Source organism: Lepidochelys kempii, chromosome 5 (assembly GCF_965140265.1).
Source record: "Lepidochelys kempii isolate rLepKem1 chromosome 5, rLepKem1.hap2, whole genome shotgun sequence".
Taxonomy (NCBI): domain Eukaryota; kingdom Metazoa; phylum Chordata; order Testudines; family Cheloniidae; genus Lepidochelys; species Lepidochelys kempii.
The window spans coordinates 110,030,793-110,048,812 of NC_133260.1; the positions used below are offsets into that span (position 1 = coordinate 110,030,793).

At 42.8% G+C, this 18,020-nt stretch overlaps 1 protein-coding gene across 10 annotated transcripts in view; it reads right to left on the reverse strand.

Annotated features, from left to right (window-relative positions):
- Positions 1-15,935, reverse strand: part of PSIP1 (PC4 and SRSF1 interacting protein 1) — a 65,558-nt gene extending 49,623 nt beyond the window's left edge. For 6 of the 10 annotated variants that reach the window (XM_073345455.1, XM_073345457.1, XM_073345456.1 and 3 more), the window contains exons 1-4: positions 15,827-15,926; positions 14,900-15,041; positions 13,346-13,422; positions 6,467-6,605 (exon numbers count right to left, since the gene is read on the reverse strand). In XM_073345455.1, the coding sequence (XP_073201556.1) occupies positions 6,467-6,605; positions 13,346-13,422; positions 14,900-14,971 (288 nt within the window). In that variant the 5' untranslated portion in view covers positions 14,972-15,041; positions 15,827-15,926. Of the gene's footprint in view, positions 1-6,466; positions 6,606-13,345; positions 13,423-14,899; positions 15,134-15,774 lie in introns of those variants that run through there. The other 4 variants (XM_073345460.1, XM_073345452.1, XM_073345459.1 and 1 more) reach the window with 4 other exon arrangements.
- Between the last annotated feature and the right edge of the window lie 2,085 nt (positions 15,936-18,020).

Sequence of the window (18,020 nt, forward strand, 5' to 3'; positions counted from 1 at the left end):
GATGGAGTCACTATAAGGTGGGTGCATAACCGGTTGGAAAACCATTCCCAGAGAGTCGTTCTCTGTGGTTCACAGTCATGCTGGAAGGACATAACAAGTGGGGTCCCGCAGGGATTAGTTCTGGGTCTGGTTCTGTTCAATAACTTCATCAATGATTTAGATAATGGCATAATGAGTACACTTATAAAGTTTGCAAATGATACCAAGCTGGGAGAGGTTGCAAGTGCTTTGGAGGATAAGATTAAAATTCAAAATGATCTGGACCAACTAGAGAAATGGTCTGAAGTAAATAGGATGAAATTCACTAAGGACAAATGCATAGTATTCCACTTAGGAAGGAACAATCAGTTGCACACATACAAAATGAGAAATGACTGCCTTGGAAGGAGTACTGGGGAAAGGGATTTGGGGTCATAGTGGACCACAAGCTAAATATGAGTCAACAGTGTAACGCTGTTGCAAAAAAACAAAAAAACATCCATCCATCATTCTGGGATGTATTAGCAGGAGTGTTGTAAGCAAGACATGAGAAGTAATTCTTCTGCTCTAATCTGCACTGATTAGGCCTCAACAGGAATACTGTGTCCAGTTGTGGGCACCACATTTCAGGAAAGATGTGGACAAATTGGAGAGAGTCCAGAGAAGAGTAACAAAAATTATTGAAGGTCTAGAAAACATGACCTATGAGGGAAGATTGAAAAAATTGGGTTTGTATAGCCTGGAAAAGAGAACACTGAGAGGGGACACAATAACAGTTTTCATGTACGTAAAAGGTTGTTACAAGGAGGAGGGAGAAAAATTGTTTTTCTTAACCTGAGGACAGGACAAGAAGCAATGGGCTTAAAATTGCAGCAAGGGAGGTTTAAGTTGGACATTATGAAAAACTTCCTGCCAGGGTGGTTAAGCACTGGAATAAATTGACTAGGGAGATTGTGGAATCTCCATCACTGGAGATTTTTAAGAGCACATTAGACAAACATCAAGAATGATCAAGATAATACTTAGTCCTGCCAGGAGTGCAGGGGACTGGACTAGATGATCTCTCAAGGTCCCTTCCAGTCCTACAAATCAAAGAAATGTTGGCAGGGGAGCTACACGTTACAGGGAATGGTGGGGCAGAGGGTAGAAAAGGAATCTTCTCATATGCTTAAAGTTCCTGCAAAAACTGTTTAGTAAAACTGTCAAGGTTTTGGGCCATGAACCATGGATGAGATTTCTCACTTGCCCTGTCAGCAACTACATACTGCAAATATTTTAAAGCATGACTATTCCATTCCACTATAACAAAATATACATTGAGAGAGGAGCACTGAGGAATCACATAGCAACCGTGTGGCCTACTAAAAAGAATACTGGACTGAGACTATTCCTAGCTATACCATTGGCCTGCTGAATGACTGCAAGCACGCCACTTCACTCTCTGTGCCTCAGTTTCCTATCTGTAAAAGGGGGATAATGCAAAACTTTTTGAGATCTACTAATGAAAAGCACTATATAAAAGCTAGATCTTTTGATCATTACCTAGCCATGGGAGCACAACAGTTACAAACTTAGCTGAGAACCACAATTGCCTAAATGACCACTAAACATTTAAACTAAATATTTATAAACTAAATAATAAATGTTTATAAACTAAAATATTTTTCTGTTTTAAAAAAACCTAGGAAATTATGAGGCAAAAAACTTGATTAATGCAGAATTACAGTTGCCTAGTGATAGTTTGCGCCCTTCCAGAGCATCAAGTACAGCAAAATTCAAACCTCTGAAAATCAGGAAATACGGAGATCAAATAAAGGTCCATACAACATACATTCTTGCACTCTGCCTTTTTACTATAATGGACAGGAATTACTTCACTTGCCCTACACTCAAACACCGAGTCCACTCCCTTGACAGAATACCACATTTGTAAAATTTAACAATTTCATACCTTTTTACGGCCCCTTCACACTTGCCCACAGGATGCTACCTAACCCTATACTTTCTCCTATTCATCATTAAATCCACATATCACTACTGACAATACCCATGGCAAGAAGATCCCAGTGCCCTGCTACTGACACAATCTACACAATTCTGTCTTGAAATGATGGAGACTGGAATCTCAAGGTGCATCTCTCTCTTTCCTTTGATAAACACATGGGGAGAATCCAATGCAGATCTCCTCCTATCACAATCACAGCTTTTTCAAGCTATTCCAAGTTATTCCACCACCATTCAGCACAGTTAAACTTAACAGTGAAAACAGCTGGAATGCATGCTGCTCCAGTGGCTACTGGGGGACAGAATTAAGGTTCCACAGGCATTTACCTTAACTCTATTTCCTTGTTTTAAGAAGTCTGAGTTTTGCTGAACTTGATATTCTGGAAGGGTAAGAAGCTATCACCTGGCAACTTGAACTCTGCATTAAGTTTTCTGCCGTTTAGTACAGCACAAAGTGAAGCTTCCAGGGGAAAAAAAGCTAATCAAGGGGGAAAAAAAATGTACCTCAAGTAAAAGGACAGAGACCTCTCTGAACAACAAATAAATTCAGCTATCATCTCTGTGACGACAACTCACAGATCAGCCTTGTTACTCTGTACTCATCTCTCCAAACTAAAATCTCAGTCTTTCGGATATCTCTTTCTGGATGTCTGTCATCTTAAGCTCACCATGACCAAAGCAGAGTACTTAATACCCCTGTCCTCCATGCCTAACCCTTTCCCACACCTTGTTAGTAAGAGTGGACACCACAACAACCAACAATCTCCCTGTCTTAGACCTGTAACCTGGGTGTCATTTTTGACTTGGCCCTCTAGATCCTCACATCCAGGCCATATCTAAAACTTGCTGATTTTTCCTGGTTAACGTCTTTTAAGATCCTTCCTCTCCATCCATACAGCTAAAACTCTCATTCACTCCCTCATTTCCTCACATCTTGACTACGGCAATATCATATCTAGCCTTGACAAATGCAGTCTTACCCCACTTCAGAATCATTTTCCTGGCTGGTCATTTTGACCATATCACCTCTCTTTGCATCTCTCCACTGGCTCCCCATTATCTCAAATACAAACTACGTGCGTCTTCATTTCAAGGCCCTTCACTGCCTATCCGCACCCTGAATATCATCGCTCATAAGCTATTGAGAGCTCACCACCCACCTCTGTTTCCAGCCTTCAACACCCACTTGTAAAATTTTCAAACAAGTACTTTCATGCTTTCTCCTGTCTCTCTCCTAAAGCATGGGAAGGGCACTACATAAACATCAGCAAAGCCACCTAATAATTCCCTTTCAATTCCTACCCTAAAATTCTCTTCTGCCAAGATGCCTACAAAAAAACCCTTAACATTAGGCAGTTGGTGTGCTGAAACCACTGACTTCCAGCTTTGTACTCCCCCATTAGTATGTATCTAGCTATTGTCAATTATCTCAGATTGTAGATGTTTGTATTATGTGCTTGTAGCAGAATGGGGCCCTAGTCCTTAACTGCTCTCCTAGGTGCTACCACAAGACAAATGAAAATAAAAAATGAATTTTGCATGGGTAAATGGCCAAATGAGTATCCAATCAGATGATCTCAGAGAATCAGGATTACAGGGTAACGGCTTTTTCTTTACTAAAGATACCATCTGCACAGGATTTTCACTCTTTTAGAGTAATCTAGAGCAGCGATGCTCAAACTGTGGGTTGTGACCCCAAAGTGGGACACAATCCCATTTTAATGGGGTCACCAGGGCAGGCTTTAGACTCGCTAGGGCCCAAGTCTGGGGCTGAAGCTAAAGCCTGAGGGCTTCAGCCTTGAGCAGCTGGGCTCAGGCTTTGGCTTCAGGCCCAGGTGATGGGGCTCGGGCTTTGGCTTCAGCCCCGCATGGGGTCCTGTAGTATTTTTTGTTATCAAAAAGGGGTCGCAGTGCAATGAATTTTAAGAACCGCTGAGCTAGAGGAACATCCTCAAAAGGGATAACTGCTGCAATGTGATGCAACTAAGCCAATACCAAGTGTTAGCAGAGAAGCATATATAAACAGATCCAAGGTACCTCTGTAGGCTCATCGTGCACAGCACGTCATCCAGCTGAATGATCCCAGAACCAGAGAAACAACAACATGCAGAAACTGATCAACAAACAATGAGCACATACTGAAGTTAAAAAACCGCTCTTTTTGTAGAGTGAAAGAATCCAGTCTCCTCCATCTTGCAAATGAGTTCTGGAGTATGGAGAGATCAACACAGAATTCCCTCCTGGAGGTTGAATCCAAGCAAGAGTGCTTTGTGAAAATGTGAAGGACAACATGGTTGCTTTGTAAATGTCTACAATGGAAATGTGAAATCAAACACAAGACTGCAAAATCTACAGGAAGGAATACACAGCAGGAGGCTGTCCAGTTTATGAAGATATATCAAAATAGTCCCTTGATCTATCAGAAGTTGCAAAGAGAGAGACAGTATTTTTTATATAGGGGACAAGCTGGCAGTGTGTTTCGTTGAAGGAAACAAGGATCACAGCCAGGCCTGGCTGAAAGATGCTGGAAGTTCTGTGGGATGAACTTTGCTTTATAAGACATGAAATTATTAAAGTTTAAGTACTAGAATGCATATTATGATTTTATTGTATATGTAACCATTTGTTCCCTATATTTCTATTTACTATCATTTGAATCTCCCCTCATTTTTAAAAAATAAAACAAAAACAATTTTTGTTTTTACTATATCAAACACATCTAAGTGCTGTGTATTAAATGGAGCAGTGATCAGAGGCTAATCTAGTAAGCTGGAGTGTACAACTTCTTTGGGAACAGTGGATCTGTGAATATTGGGAGTGTCCAATGGAACGGGGCCGGACGCTCAAGTAGATGCTCAGAGGCTGGAGTGTTACTATTGCTAGCCTACAGAAGGAGAGCGGAGCCTGCGCAGACTGAGGGAAGTGCTTGTGTTTCATGAATAGTGGAGTCAGGGACCAACCCATGTCAGGCACAGACAAGGCTTCTTCACATTAAGAGGAGGTGGTAGTGAGGTGCCTCACAACCTGGGTACCTCCAGGAAGCATCACAATATCCCATGTTAAAAAGGGCTTTTCAATTACCTAATTTTGTGGGAGTGGGAAGGAGTGATATAAGGGTATCTAGTCCCATGTAATACAGATGGCAAAGGCCTACAAAGACAGTGGTTGGCCTTGGACCAGTTCATGAAAGCTAAAACAGCTATTAAAACGTACCCTGATGCACTAAGTCTTTAAGACATATGCCGGAAGATGCATATAGGAAGTTTCGTACAGGGCAAGTAAAGGAGTCCAGATGTCCCGACTACACTAAACTTCAGGTCTTTCCATTTGGAATTGTCGGCCTTTCAGGAAGGTTGTCTGAGATGCTAAGTGGGTGGAACATTTTCTCAAAGTCACCACACCTCTGGTCAGAAGACCAGGAAGGGAAGAGTTCCTGGTTTGGCACTATCAAAGGCCAGACCCCCAACCTCTCTTCAGTCATGTTCTTCTTCCTTGCCAGACATATACAATCAGGAGATGTCTTGTGGGGCAGAGCCCACTCCCACATGTGCAGGGCTTCCTGATGTAGGAAGTGGCAAGCTAGTGCTTCCCTGCTTGCTTGTTTGAAAATTGTTTCACAATAGTACCTAAGGGTTCCAATTATGGCTCATTGTCCTAGGCACTGTCCACACAGACAGAAGATGGTGCCTGCTCCTCACAGCTTACAAGTGATATATTTGGATATAAACTAACCCTGTATCGGCTTCCAATCCCAGCCTTGTCACAATTTGGACAGCAGAAGTTTGTACAGGAGGCCAAGAGATGAGGAATCTCTGATACATACAAGGGACTATATCAGTAGGCTTATGTGATGGCTTTTGGAAGACAGAGGCAGGGATAAGTGGGAGATGCCACATTGCTCCCAGCCACTGGAGCAGGAGGACAACACAAGGTAATAAGGTAAAGGAAAATTTGTGCCAAGAGATCACTTGTTGAAATGTTAAGATAATATCTGTAGATCAAAAGTGCTTGGACATACAAACTGACTTATGTAAATGGAAAGAAGGGCAGTAAGCTAAGTTTCCATCAGATCACTGAAGATACCATGAAGCTTAATTCTTAAAAATTAATAAATTTAAAAGCTGAGACCTGCAACATTACCCTGATAACAATCACTAGAAAACTTATAAAAATCATTGTTTTCACAATACCCATGAAACCATTACCAAGTCTTCTAAAAGTTTACCATAGTAAACAGAAATCACTGATCATACCAAAAAATTTCCTCACTCCTACTTATTACTGAAAACCTTAAGACCAATTCTAAACTATAACATTACTGTCCGTCTGACCTGCAATTGAATGAAACTGAGCCATCTATGTCATCTGAGCTATCACTCTACTTTTTCACAACAGCAGGACAATGCAAGGTATTTGACCAGATTAGATTAGAACATCAATAATGCTTACAAGTTTGTAAGCAATACGTACAAAGATCACTTACCTGTTGATGAGAGAATTTTACTTTGGGGTTGTTGTCAATTTCCCATAATCCTTCATTAAAGCCTTTTCTTTTATTTGGTTTACCGTATTTATCTTTATTTTCAGAATATGGGAATATGTCCTTTGGTCCCAAAAATGCCCTGTAAGAAGTGAAAAAGGAAAAATTAACAGGTACATTTTTCTACGCCAACAATTCATTTTAAATTCTTAATACTGCCATATATGAGAAAGAGGGAGAAGGAGACGCGATTGGTTGAAACCCAACTCAGTACTTAAGCATCTGAAGTGATGGAAGAAGTAAGGAAGTAAAGAATAAGAAAGAAAAAAAAAAAGGAAATAAGGGAAGAGTCCTTAAATCTTGAAAATGTCTTGAGATAGTACAGGAGATTATGGCTTCAGGCTAAAGAAACTATCTTGCAACAAGAAGTTTCTGCTGTAAAAAAAAATGTAATTAAAGACTCATGATATATAAGATACACATACTGCTTTCAGTGTATTCTGTTGTAGTTGTCTTAATTATATTACACAGACAGTCCATATATAATTTCCACTGTGTGTGCATTTTGCACTAGTATAACCCTCTTTCAGTACATACAGGCAAAGAAAGAGATTTTAATTTGTGCTAACTTAAAATGCGTAAAGAAAGTATGTTCTCAACACCTCTGCCTTTAGTGCATAATACATCTGCAGAACAGGAAGCTTATCTAGGAAAATCAAAATGAAAAACAAGGTTGCAAGATCATTATGCTTTTAAGAAGGATGAAAAGCTTTTTTACTTTTAAATGATAGTAGCTCAGACAAGTCAGAGTACGGGGCTATAAAAAGATACAAGTTAACTGATGTACTCATATTCCGTCCAGTCAGTAAACTTTTCTACTATGTCCAGAAATACTTACTCAGATTTTACCAGAGCCAATAGTGATTTCCTTAGTCAGCAGCTGAATGTTGAACTGCTTCTTTCCAGCAAAAAAATTAAAGTGAGACCAAAACAAATCAGTATTTCCTCACTATCTACCTCTCAGTATTTGTTGTTTTAAAATATTTTTTCAGTCATGTAGCTTTTTGTCATCTCTAAGAACTGGCCCCCTCGGAGTTAACCAGCAAATACAAAGGGCATTAGAAGTGGCCTCTTCAGAGGTAGACATCAAATATAAAGGGCATTATTAGTGCTTCAGATGCACAACTACATCTCCTTTTCCTTTTAGCACCTTTCCCGTTATATCAAAATCATAGTATCTACAGTGTTCCTTTTTCTATGCAGTACCTGGGAGAACAAGATTTAAAAATAAATACTCAATACTAGTTTTCATTTGACATTGCAGAACACTAAGACACAGTAAATGTCTCCTTGTATTCCTATGTTTCCATGTTAGAATTTCATCGTGCCAATGCATTTGTTGATAATTGCACAATTTGAGAACTCAGTGGTATTTTCTCATGTTCAAACCTGTGCCTGCAATCAGCTCAGTTCAAAGTATAAGCCCAAGACCAAATCATTAAAAAAAAAAAAAAAAAGGTATCGCCTTGTTTTATGAAGCAGTGGTTCATGCCAAGGTTCAATACATAAATTCCAATAAGCTCCACTTTCTCTCTTTTCCACCATCTATAACAAGATCTCTTTGACATGGATGTCCTATTCATGTAGGAAACAAAAGGAGAAGAGTTACAGATCATTTAGGCGACTTTTACATTCATAGATTCCAAAGCCAGAAGGGACAACTGTGATCATCTAGTCTGACTGCTTGTTCAACACAGACCATAGAACTTCAAAGTAATTCCTACAGCATATCTTTTAGAATATCCAATCTTGATTTAAAAATTGGAAGTGATGGAGAATCCAACACGATCCTTGTAAATTGTTCCAATGGTTAATTATTCTGTTAAAAATTTACACCTTATTTCCAACCTGAATTTGTCTAGTTTCAACTTCTAGCCATTGGATCATTATACCTTTCTCTGGTAGACTGAAGAGCCATTATTAAATATTTTCCCCAATGTAGATACTTATAGATTAATCAAGTCACCCCTTAACCATCTCTTTATTAAACCAAAGTAGATACAGTCAAGGAGCTCAATCACGATAAGGCACATTTTCTAATCCTTTAAATTATTCTCATAGCTTTTCTCTGAATCCCTCCAATTTATCAGCATCCTCTCTGAATCATGGGCACCAGAACTGGACACAGTATTCCAACCGTGGGCACATCATACGCGCATTTAACTTATGCAAATTCAACTACACACGCTCGGCAAGAAAAGTGACAAGATACCTGTAAATAGTGCAGGCTATTCCGCCCACCATTCCACTCAACGAGTGTATGCCCTGGAGTGAGCGTGAGATGGGAGACGTAAATCTGCTGTTCCCTCAGTGCCTCTCATAGTGTGAGCAACTCGCCGCGCTGAGTGTGATTCTAGTGTTTAAAGATACTGTACGTATTTTTCATACATGGTTCCTAAACGCAAGCCAACTACTTCATCTGGTGCTCAACCGAAGAAACAGTGATCTGTTCCAATGCTGGAGGAAAAATTGGATGTGTTGGACTTATTGAGAGATGGTATGTTAGTCTCCAAAATGGTGCGTAAATATGGCTGCAACGAATCTAGCATCCGTGCCATCAAGATTCAAGAGAGAGAAATTCGTCAAGCCGTGGCATCAAGTGCTCCAGTAACTGCTAAGGTGACAAGCCAGGTGCGTGATAAGACTTTAGTGCAGACTGAAAAGGCATTAAACTTATGGCTGGAAGACATGATCTGCAAACGTGTACTTATCTATGGCTACACGTTGTGAGAAAAGGCTCTTATGCGTTGTTCAAACCTCCTGCTGAAGAGGGACTGCCTCCTGATGAGGAGGAATTCAAAGCCAGCCAAGGTGGGCTTAATAGTTTTAGGAACCCCTTTAACCTCAAAAACGTGCAGACTACTGGTGAAGCTGCATCTGCCAATGAACAGGCAGCAAAAGCCTACCCCGAACAATTAAAGAAAATCATAGAAGAAAAGGGCGATCTTCCGGAACAAGTTTTTAATGCTGAAGAGACTGGGCTCTTCTGGAAAAAAATGCCCAACCGCACTTACACTTTGAAACCAGAAAGACAAGCCCCTGGCTTCAAAGCAGCTAAAGACCGTGTGACTGTTGTTTTGCGGTAATGCAGCTGCGTATTTAATAAAGCCGGGCTTGCTCTACAGGACTGCAAATCCCCGTGCTCTAAAAGGCAAGAACAAAAATCTCCTGCCTGTGTTCTGGCAATCAAATAAAAAGGTTTGGGTGACGGCAGCATTATTTCTGGATTGGTTCCACAAGTTTTTCATTCTGGAGGTCAAATGGTACCTTGAAGAGAAAGGACTTGACTTTGCAGCGTTGCTGATCGTAGACAATGCTCCTGGCCACCCTGTGGCACTCCAGTTTGCACATAATGACGTTGAAGTCATCTTTCTCCCCCCCAATACCACCTCCATCCTCTCAACCAAGGCAGTTTCAAGGCCACGTACACGAGGCTTACGTTCTCACGGATATGTAGCACTATAGATGGTGATCCCAATCTTAATGTGATGGAGTGTTGGAAGTCCTTCAACATTGCCAATTGTATCACGTATATTAAACAGGCAACGGATGCAATCAAGCCTGAAACAGTCAATGCATGTTGGTGAGACCTATGGGAAGAATGTGTGAATGATTTTAAGGGTTTCCTGACCACTGACAAAGAAGTGAGACGCATTGTTCAGGTGGCCGGCCAAGTGGGTGGTGACAGCTTCATCGACATCCTTGAGGAAGAAACTGAAGAATTAATTGACAGCCACAGAGAAACATTCACTAACGAAGAGTTAGAGGAACTGATAAAATTGTCTACAGAAGACGAAGATGATAATGACGAACAGGAAGAGCCAGCAAGTTGGAATCTTCATAAATTTGCTGAAGTGTTCCAAGCAGCGAAACACTTGAATTATTTAATTTCTGAATACGATCCCTCTATGGAACAAAGCCTCAAAATCACATGTAGTATTACGGACTATTTGAGACCATATCAAGAAATGTTTGAGCAGCTCAAGAGACAACAGCGATAGCTGTCGATCACCATGTTTTTCACGGAAAAACAACCAGCAGCAGATGAGCCTACGCAATCAAATTCTCGAGTTGAACCAGTTGAACTCGAGTTGAACTCACTCTCCATCACCCAAGCTCTCCATCGCCTCCGTCTCCCGGATTGACATCAAGCCCTGACGACCCCCTGTAAATACCCCCCTGTAATTAAAAATACAGTACTGTAAAATCATATTTTGCCTATGTACTCTTTATTATATACTCTACATTACTGTATACATTATACATATTACTGTACAGGGTTGTATACACAAAACCATGTACAGTATACTGTACTTTATGGGCGATTTAAGGGATTTTCAAGGGTAATTTTGACTATACGTGATTTTCGCCTTACGCGCTGACTTTAGAACCTAACCTCCACGTAAGATGCGACTCCACTGTATATATTTCCTACTCCAACTGTACATATGCGGTCCACAAAAAGTTTCAAGTGTTAATTTTATGGAATTTCTTAAAGTCAGAAACTTTTGTCTATGACTAATCACACACACACACAAAAAATCTGTTTTTTTGGACTAATATAACAAAAAAATATTAACAAATTTCCACCAGCAAAGATGGACAAAACAAAAACTAAGAATATCAATATGTTTCTTATTATTTTGCTTCTAAAGGTACTACACTGGATTGCTATACGGGAAGGAATCCAAAGATGAGAAGATTAACAACGATCACTTCCCATTCACTGCAAACCAGGAGACACTCAAACCTAGAGTTGCATGAAATTTATCATGCAAATTCATACTAATGGTTAGTAAACTGCAAACCACTACTATGTTACATAAAAGTTAGGAAATAATTGTTTGAGGTTTTTTTCTGGTTTTGTGTGGTGGTTCTTCCCCAATCCTGGCCAGAGAGAAATGCACAAGAGCGCTTTGGAGCCAGGAAACCATCACTCCTTATGTATTCCAGAAAGATTGTTTTGCATGACAAAGCTAATGCTTGATGGCCTGGAAAGCAGGGGACTTGAACTTCAAAGCAGTGGACTGCCTTCAGTTTTATAAAATGTAGAGCAATATATTACATTAGTGCAGTCCTGTGAAAACTGTGAAGGTGTATCTTGTGGAGTTCTTCATAGGCACAGGGGTCAGCATGCTGCAGAATCAAGGCCAAAGTGTATAAAATTATTTAATTGAAAATGTACAGAAAATTGTTAGCTCCAACTATTATATGATGAACCACTGATTTTCCACCTACTGCTGTATAGATTACATAGCTCAAATCTAATTTTTGTTTGACATGCCCCATAATTAGTATACTCCCATACTGGTGGATCTACTCTTTCTGATGGTTATTCAATGCCCTCTGCACTTGCCGCTAATGAAATGTTCAGGAGTAGGAATGAAGAACTCTGGGTTAGGAATAAAGGTTAGAAGGAGAGAAATGCTGGGGAGCGGGGAAACATATTGCACATTGCAACACTGTAAGGTATGAGAGCCTATGAGAAATCTGTAATAATGTAACAGTGAATTTACCACACTACCAAACATAGGGTTGACCATATTTTAATTCTGTAGCAGTAACTTTTTAAAAAAGCATCTAAGTTAGGAGCCTAAATCATATTGGAAGATGGAACTTGAGCTTTTGAAAATTTTGCCCAAGATCTTTGAATGTTATTTATGTGGGCTCATGTAGATTTCTTACTGCTCTACATGCCCCTAAAAATCAATATGCAGGTGCATTCTGGAATACTAATAAAAAGCAGCAAGTGGTGGAATCAAGAATGGCATTTAATCAGTGAGGGAAGGAACAGACAGGTGGTATTCTTATTCATATTGCTGTAGTGCCAAAACAAACCAAAAAAGGTTGAGCTCCATTGTATAGAACTTAGCTCACACACATAGGAAGACCTGGTCCCTTCCCTGAAGAGCTTTTAATCAAATTTAAGACAAGATACAATAAGTGTAAACAAACCTGATCCTGCAGAGATCTGTGAGGGAGGATAGGATAGTGATAGGAATTGGACAACATGAACCAAATGTGCACACAACAGTTCTTTTTTTTTTAAATTAGTATAAAGTGGAAACCTAGTCAGTGGGGATTGCTGCCATTTTTGTTTATGTAGATCCTATAATTTAATAACTACAACTTTCTTTTCTTTTCTTTGAGAACAAAATAAAAGACGATGCTCAAGGCCAAAATTAGTACTATAGTTCAGCGGTTCTCAAACTTTGGGTCGGGATCCCAAAGTGGGTCACAACCCCATTTTAATGGGGACGCTGGGGCTGGTCTGGCTTAAACTTGCTGGGACCCGGGGCCAAAGCCCACGGGCCTCAGCCCTGGGCAACAGGACTCAGGTTACAGGTCCCCTGCTTGGGGCTGAAGCCCTTGGACTTTGACTTTGGCCCTCCCGCCTGGGGAGACGGGGCTTGCGTGGGCTCAAGCTTCAGTTACCCCTCCTGGTGTCCTGTTGTTATTTTTGTTTTCAGAAGGGCGGGTCACATTGCAATGAAGTTTGAGAACCCCTGCTATAGTGAAAACAAAACAGAATAGGGGGCAGTCTAGTCATAATAACCCTTTGTTTTTATTGACTAGGAAAAGAGCTCCCTGACATCTCATGGAATGGTTACAGTCGAGAGCTCCCCTCAGTATTTCATGGTAGATGTGAAGACCAAGCAGCCTTCTTTTAAGCTGCCTATCTTTCTGATAAAGTTTAGGTGAGGAAAAGTTTGCCTATTTCTGAATATTATTTGTGAATGCCTCCCATACAGGTAGGCTGTGAAATTACTTTTAAGATATTCTGCAATGAAAATGACGTGCTCTTTAGTCTAAAAAACTTACGTCTCATGTGTTCCAAAAAAGAAAATAGGCATTTTATTTGTAGGAGGTTTCACTGCTCCATCAGGAACTTCATCCACCTAAGGGAAAAAAATTACATTATGATAATTAAAATATTTAGTAACAACCAAAAACAATGTGGGGGGACATTTTAAAATGTCATTAAATCTGAAAAATACAATCAGGTGGTCCACGCTTTTATATCACGCTTTTATCCAAAGCGCTTTACAATAGTTAGCTAACGCTACAAACAACATTTGGAAAGATCATTAAGTGGTCCACTTAGGAATTTTCAAGTGGTCCGCAAAAAAAAAAAAAGTTTGAGAACCACTGCCTAATGTAACAAAAAAAGTCCAATAAAGGTCAATATACCTCAAAACTAATGTTTGCTTAAAAAAAAAAGTACTGGTTAGAAGCAGTATTGGCTCCCTTAGACACGGTATCTGCTCCTCCAACTGCCACCTCTTCCACAACCACAGCAATGCTTCTCACCCTGTCGAACTGATTACCTGCACTGGCACAACGCATTACATTTAAGAAATAGATAGGACACTAAAAATATTTTACAATTCTTAATCCAGTACTGCATTAATATAAATTATACACTAATCTTTCATCTGTAATCTCAAAACCACCAATTGAAGTACACCAGTCTCTGAAACTTCCAACACTTTAAAGGCTTCTATTAAGGCTGGTGGAGAAAGCAGATTGGCTTACTGTTCAAAAATGAACAGAATACTTAGTGGTACTGTTGCTCCTGCAGGTTTCAGAGCAGGACGCATACCTTCACAGCAATAATGTTTTGTCAAATAAGGCCCCAGGTATTTGGGAAGAGTACTTTGTGTTGTCCACACCCTTGAATACTCCCACAACTTGTTACACTACCATACTATAGTCCTCATTACTAACATCTAACTTGAGGGTCACCTACTTAATACAATGCAGTGCCACTTGATCACGCTAAAATGGTAAAAAAATGGAATACTTTGTTTTATCTGTAAATATCTGCACTCTTTCCACCCCCCAAAAAAATGCTATGTAGAAAAAGTTTTAGGTGACTGAATGTGACGCTGTAGGAAGTTCACTGAGAGATTTTTGCTGCTTCAACACCTGCTTTCAGTAAACTATATTTCAAAATTGGTGTATCACAGAAAATCTCCCATTGGACTTTGGCAAAAAGTCACAGAAAGCTAGAGAAACCAATGAGAGCTGATGAAAATGCTGCCATTTCGGTGTGTGTGTCACAAGCAGAGAGGCTTAAAAAACAAAGAGTAAAACACAGTGTGTGGGTTACTTCCAGCAGCACCACCAGGCCCACCCCTGCACGAGGGAAACCTGCTCATGTGCTATACATCTACAGATACGCACCCCTTAAGATGGGAAACAAAAACTGCACCACCCAAAGAGACAGTCTGCTATGAACGAACGTTTATCTGCCATGGAGCGATAGACTGGACTGAGGATGGAGGGACAGGCAGGGAAATGCAGCAGGAGAAAGCGCAGGTGAGCGGAGGAGGCGGCAGCAATGGGGGGGGGGCGGCGGGGGGGGGGGCTTACCCTGGCCGGCCAATGGGGGTAACCTTTCATCTTGGCAAAGATCAAGTCTCCCGGTTTGAAATCTCGGCTCATGTTTTCGGACAAATGTGGCGGCTGTGGCTGAGGCGAATGGCACGGGCGCTCCCCGCCGGCTGAGATCCCGCTGCGGAGGTGGACACGGCGAGTCAAGGGAGCTCTGCCTCCCCTCAGGGCAGTCCCGCTGCCCGGCGGGGGTGCTTAGAGGGACCTGCCTGCCAAACCACCCCACTCCCCCCCACCGCCCGGCTGCCCCCTCCCCGGGGCGCTCAGAGCCCCCTCCCTTCCCAAGCGCGCATTTCCCCCCCCCCCCGCCCTCGCGCGCAGCCCACCTTCCCAAGCGCGCATTTCCCCCCCCCCCGCCCTCGCGCGCAGCCCACCTTCCCAAGCGCGCATTTCCCCCCCCCCCGCCCTCGCGCGCAGCCCACCTTCCCAAGCGCGCATTTCCCCCCCCCGCCCTCGCGCGCAGCCCACCTTCCCAAGCGCGCATTTCCCCCCCCCGCCCTCGCGCGCAGCCCACCTTCCCAAGCGCGCATTTCCCCCCCCGCCCTCGCGCGCAGCCCACCTTCCCAAGCGCGCATTTCCCCCCCCCGCCCTCGCGCGCAGCCCACCTTCCCAAGCGCGCATTTCCCCCCCCCGCCCTCGCGCGCAGCCCACCTTCCCAAGCGCGCATTTCCCCCCCCGCCCTCGCGCGCAAGCCCCTTCCCCTGCGCAGCGCCCCCTCCCCGACTTCGCCTCCCCGCTCCCCTCCGCGCAGCCCTCCCCTCGACACCCCCCCTCTCCGGCTGCCCCAGGCCAGCGCTGCTCCCCCGCCAGTCCCAGGCCCCGCGCGCGCGGCAGAAAATCCGCCTCTATCTCACCAGCCGCTCGGGGGGGGGGGGGCGCGCGAAACGGCCGCTCCCGCCCTCTTACCTGGCGCGGCCCCGCAGCCCGCTTCCTCCAGCCTACAGCGACCGCCGCGCTGCCTCCCGCTACCCCGGCCCACACCAACTGACACGGACAGGAGGGGACGCGGAGTCCTCAATCTCGGGATGGGGGAGAAACGACAGAATTGGTTCAACCCCACCCGTGTGAGAGGAGAGACGGGGGAAGCGAGAGCCCAACCACCCCTCTTGGGAACGGACCCCGACAAGCGAGGCAGCGGGGGCTGGGGGACGCTAACGCACCTACCGCCCCCTCCCCGCGGCCGAGAAATGGTGCGCTCCTCCCGCGGCGGCTGCTGCTGCTCGTAGGTAGGGAGGCGGAGCTTGGGGGGGGCGGGGGGGGGCGGGGTATGGGGCTGCTGGAGCTCACCCAGTGACTGGAGGAAGGGCGGGGGGGCCGGCCTGACGGGGATGCGGGGTCTCTGCTGCTGCTCCCGGGGGAGAGTGGTCTGGTCCCTGATGTACAGGGAGCGGCTGGCACAGGTGGGCAGCAGGCCCCAGGCTCTGCAGTGTTCACCCTGAACGCTGCCCTCGTGCAGATCCTGTACCGTGGCTGAGCACCTCTTATGTAAGAAGACGCAGCCTTCGCACACGAAGAGAATGACAAAAACGACAGGAGATCAAGGGCCGCTGATAGGAGCCAGGGCCCTCTCTGGGGATATCTCATAGCAGAGCCCCTCTTTCCCAATCAAGTCATTTATGCCAATTAAATCATAAACTATTTAAAATAGCTCAGGTACTAAGCAATCAATTTGCACACAAGCAGATTTTATTTTAGGAATGACTGGCACACAGTAGGGAACATAAAGATGCCTACCACATGCTGCAGATAAACTCAAAACCAGCTGTGATTATAATCTGTTACTATAACAGGCTGTCAATTAATGGCAGTGAACTCAGGCAATTAACTCAAAAGTAATTGTGATAAAAAAATCACAATCACAGTTTTATTCGCACTGTTAAACAATAGAATACCAATTGAACTTTATTAAATATTTTTGGATGTTTTTCTACATTTTAAAATATATTGATTTCAATTGCAACACAGAATACAAAGTGTACACTGGTCACATTATCTTACTATTTTTATTACAAATATTTGCACTGTAAAAATAAACAAAAGAAATAGTAATTTTCAGTTCACCTCATACAAGTACAGCAGCACAATCTCTTTATTGTGAAAGTGTAACTTACCAATGTTGATTTTTTTTGTTACATAACTTCACTCAAAAACAAAACAATGCAAAACGTTAGAGCCTACAACTCCACTCAGTCCTACTTCTTGTTCAGCCAATCACTAAGACAAACAAGTTTGTCTACATTTATGGGAGATAATGCTGCCCACTTCTTATTTACAGTATCACCAGACAGAGAGAACAGGCGTTCGCATGGGACTTTTGTAGCTGGCATTACAAAGTATTTACATGCCAGATATGCTAAACATTTATATGTCCCTTCATACTTCAGCCGCTATTCCAGAGGACTCGGTTCCATGCTGATGATGCTCGTTAAAAAAAGTAATGTGTTAGTTAAATTTGTGACTGAACTCCTTGGGGGAGAATTGTGTGTCTCTGGCTCTGTTTTACTCACAGTCTGCCATATATTTAATGTTATAGTAGTCTCAGATCATGACTCAGCACATGTTGTTCGAACACTTTCACTGCAGATTTGACAAAATGCAAAGGTTTCGACCCAAGGGTTAAGAATCTGAAGTGTCTTCCAAAATTTGAGAGGGATGAAGTGTGGAGCATGCTTTCAGAAGTCTTAAAAGAGTAACACTCCAATGCGGAAACTACAGAACGCGAACCGCCAAAAAGGAAAATCAACCTTCTGTTGGTGGCATCTGACTCCCAGGATGAAAATGAACATACATCGGTCCGCACTGCTTTGGATTATTATCGAGCAGAACCTGTCATTGGTATGGACACATGTCCTCTGGAATGGTGGTTGAAGCATGAAAGGACATATGAATTTGTAGCGCATCTGGCACGTAAATATCTTGCGACACCAGGTACAACAGTGCCATGTGAATGCCTGTTCTCACTTTCAGGTGACATTGTGAACAAGAAGTGGGCAGCATTATCTCCTGCACATGTAAACAAACTTGTTTGTCTGAGTGATTTGGCTGAACAAAAAATAGGACTGACTGGACTTGTAGGATCTAGTTTTACATTGTTTTGTTT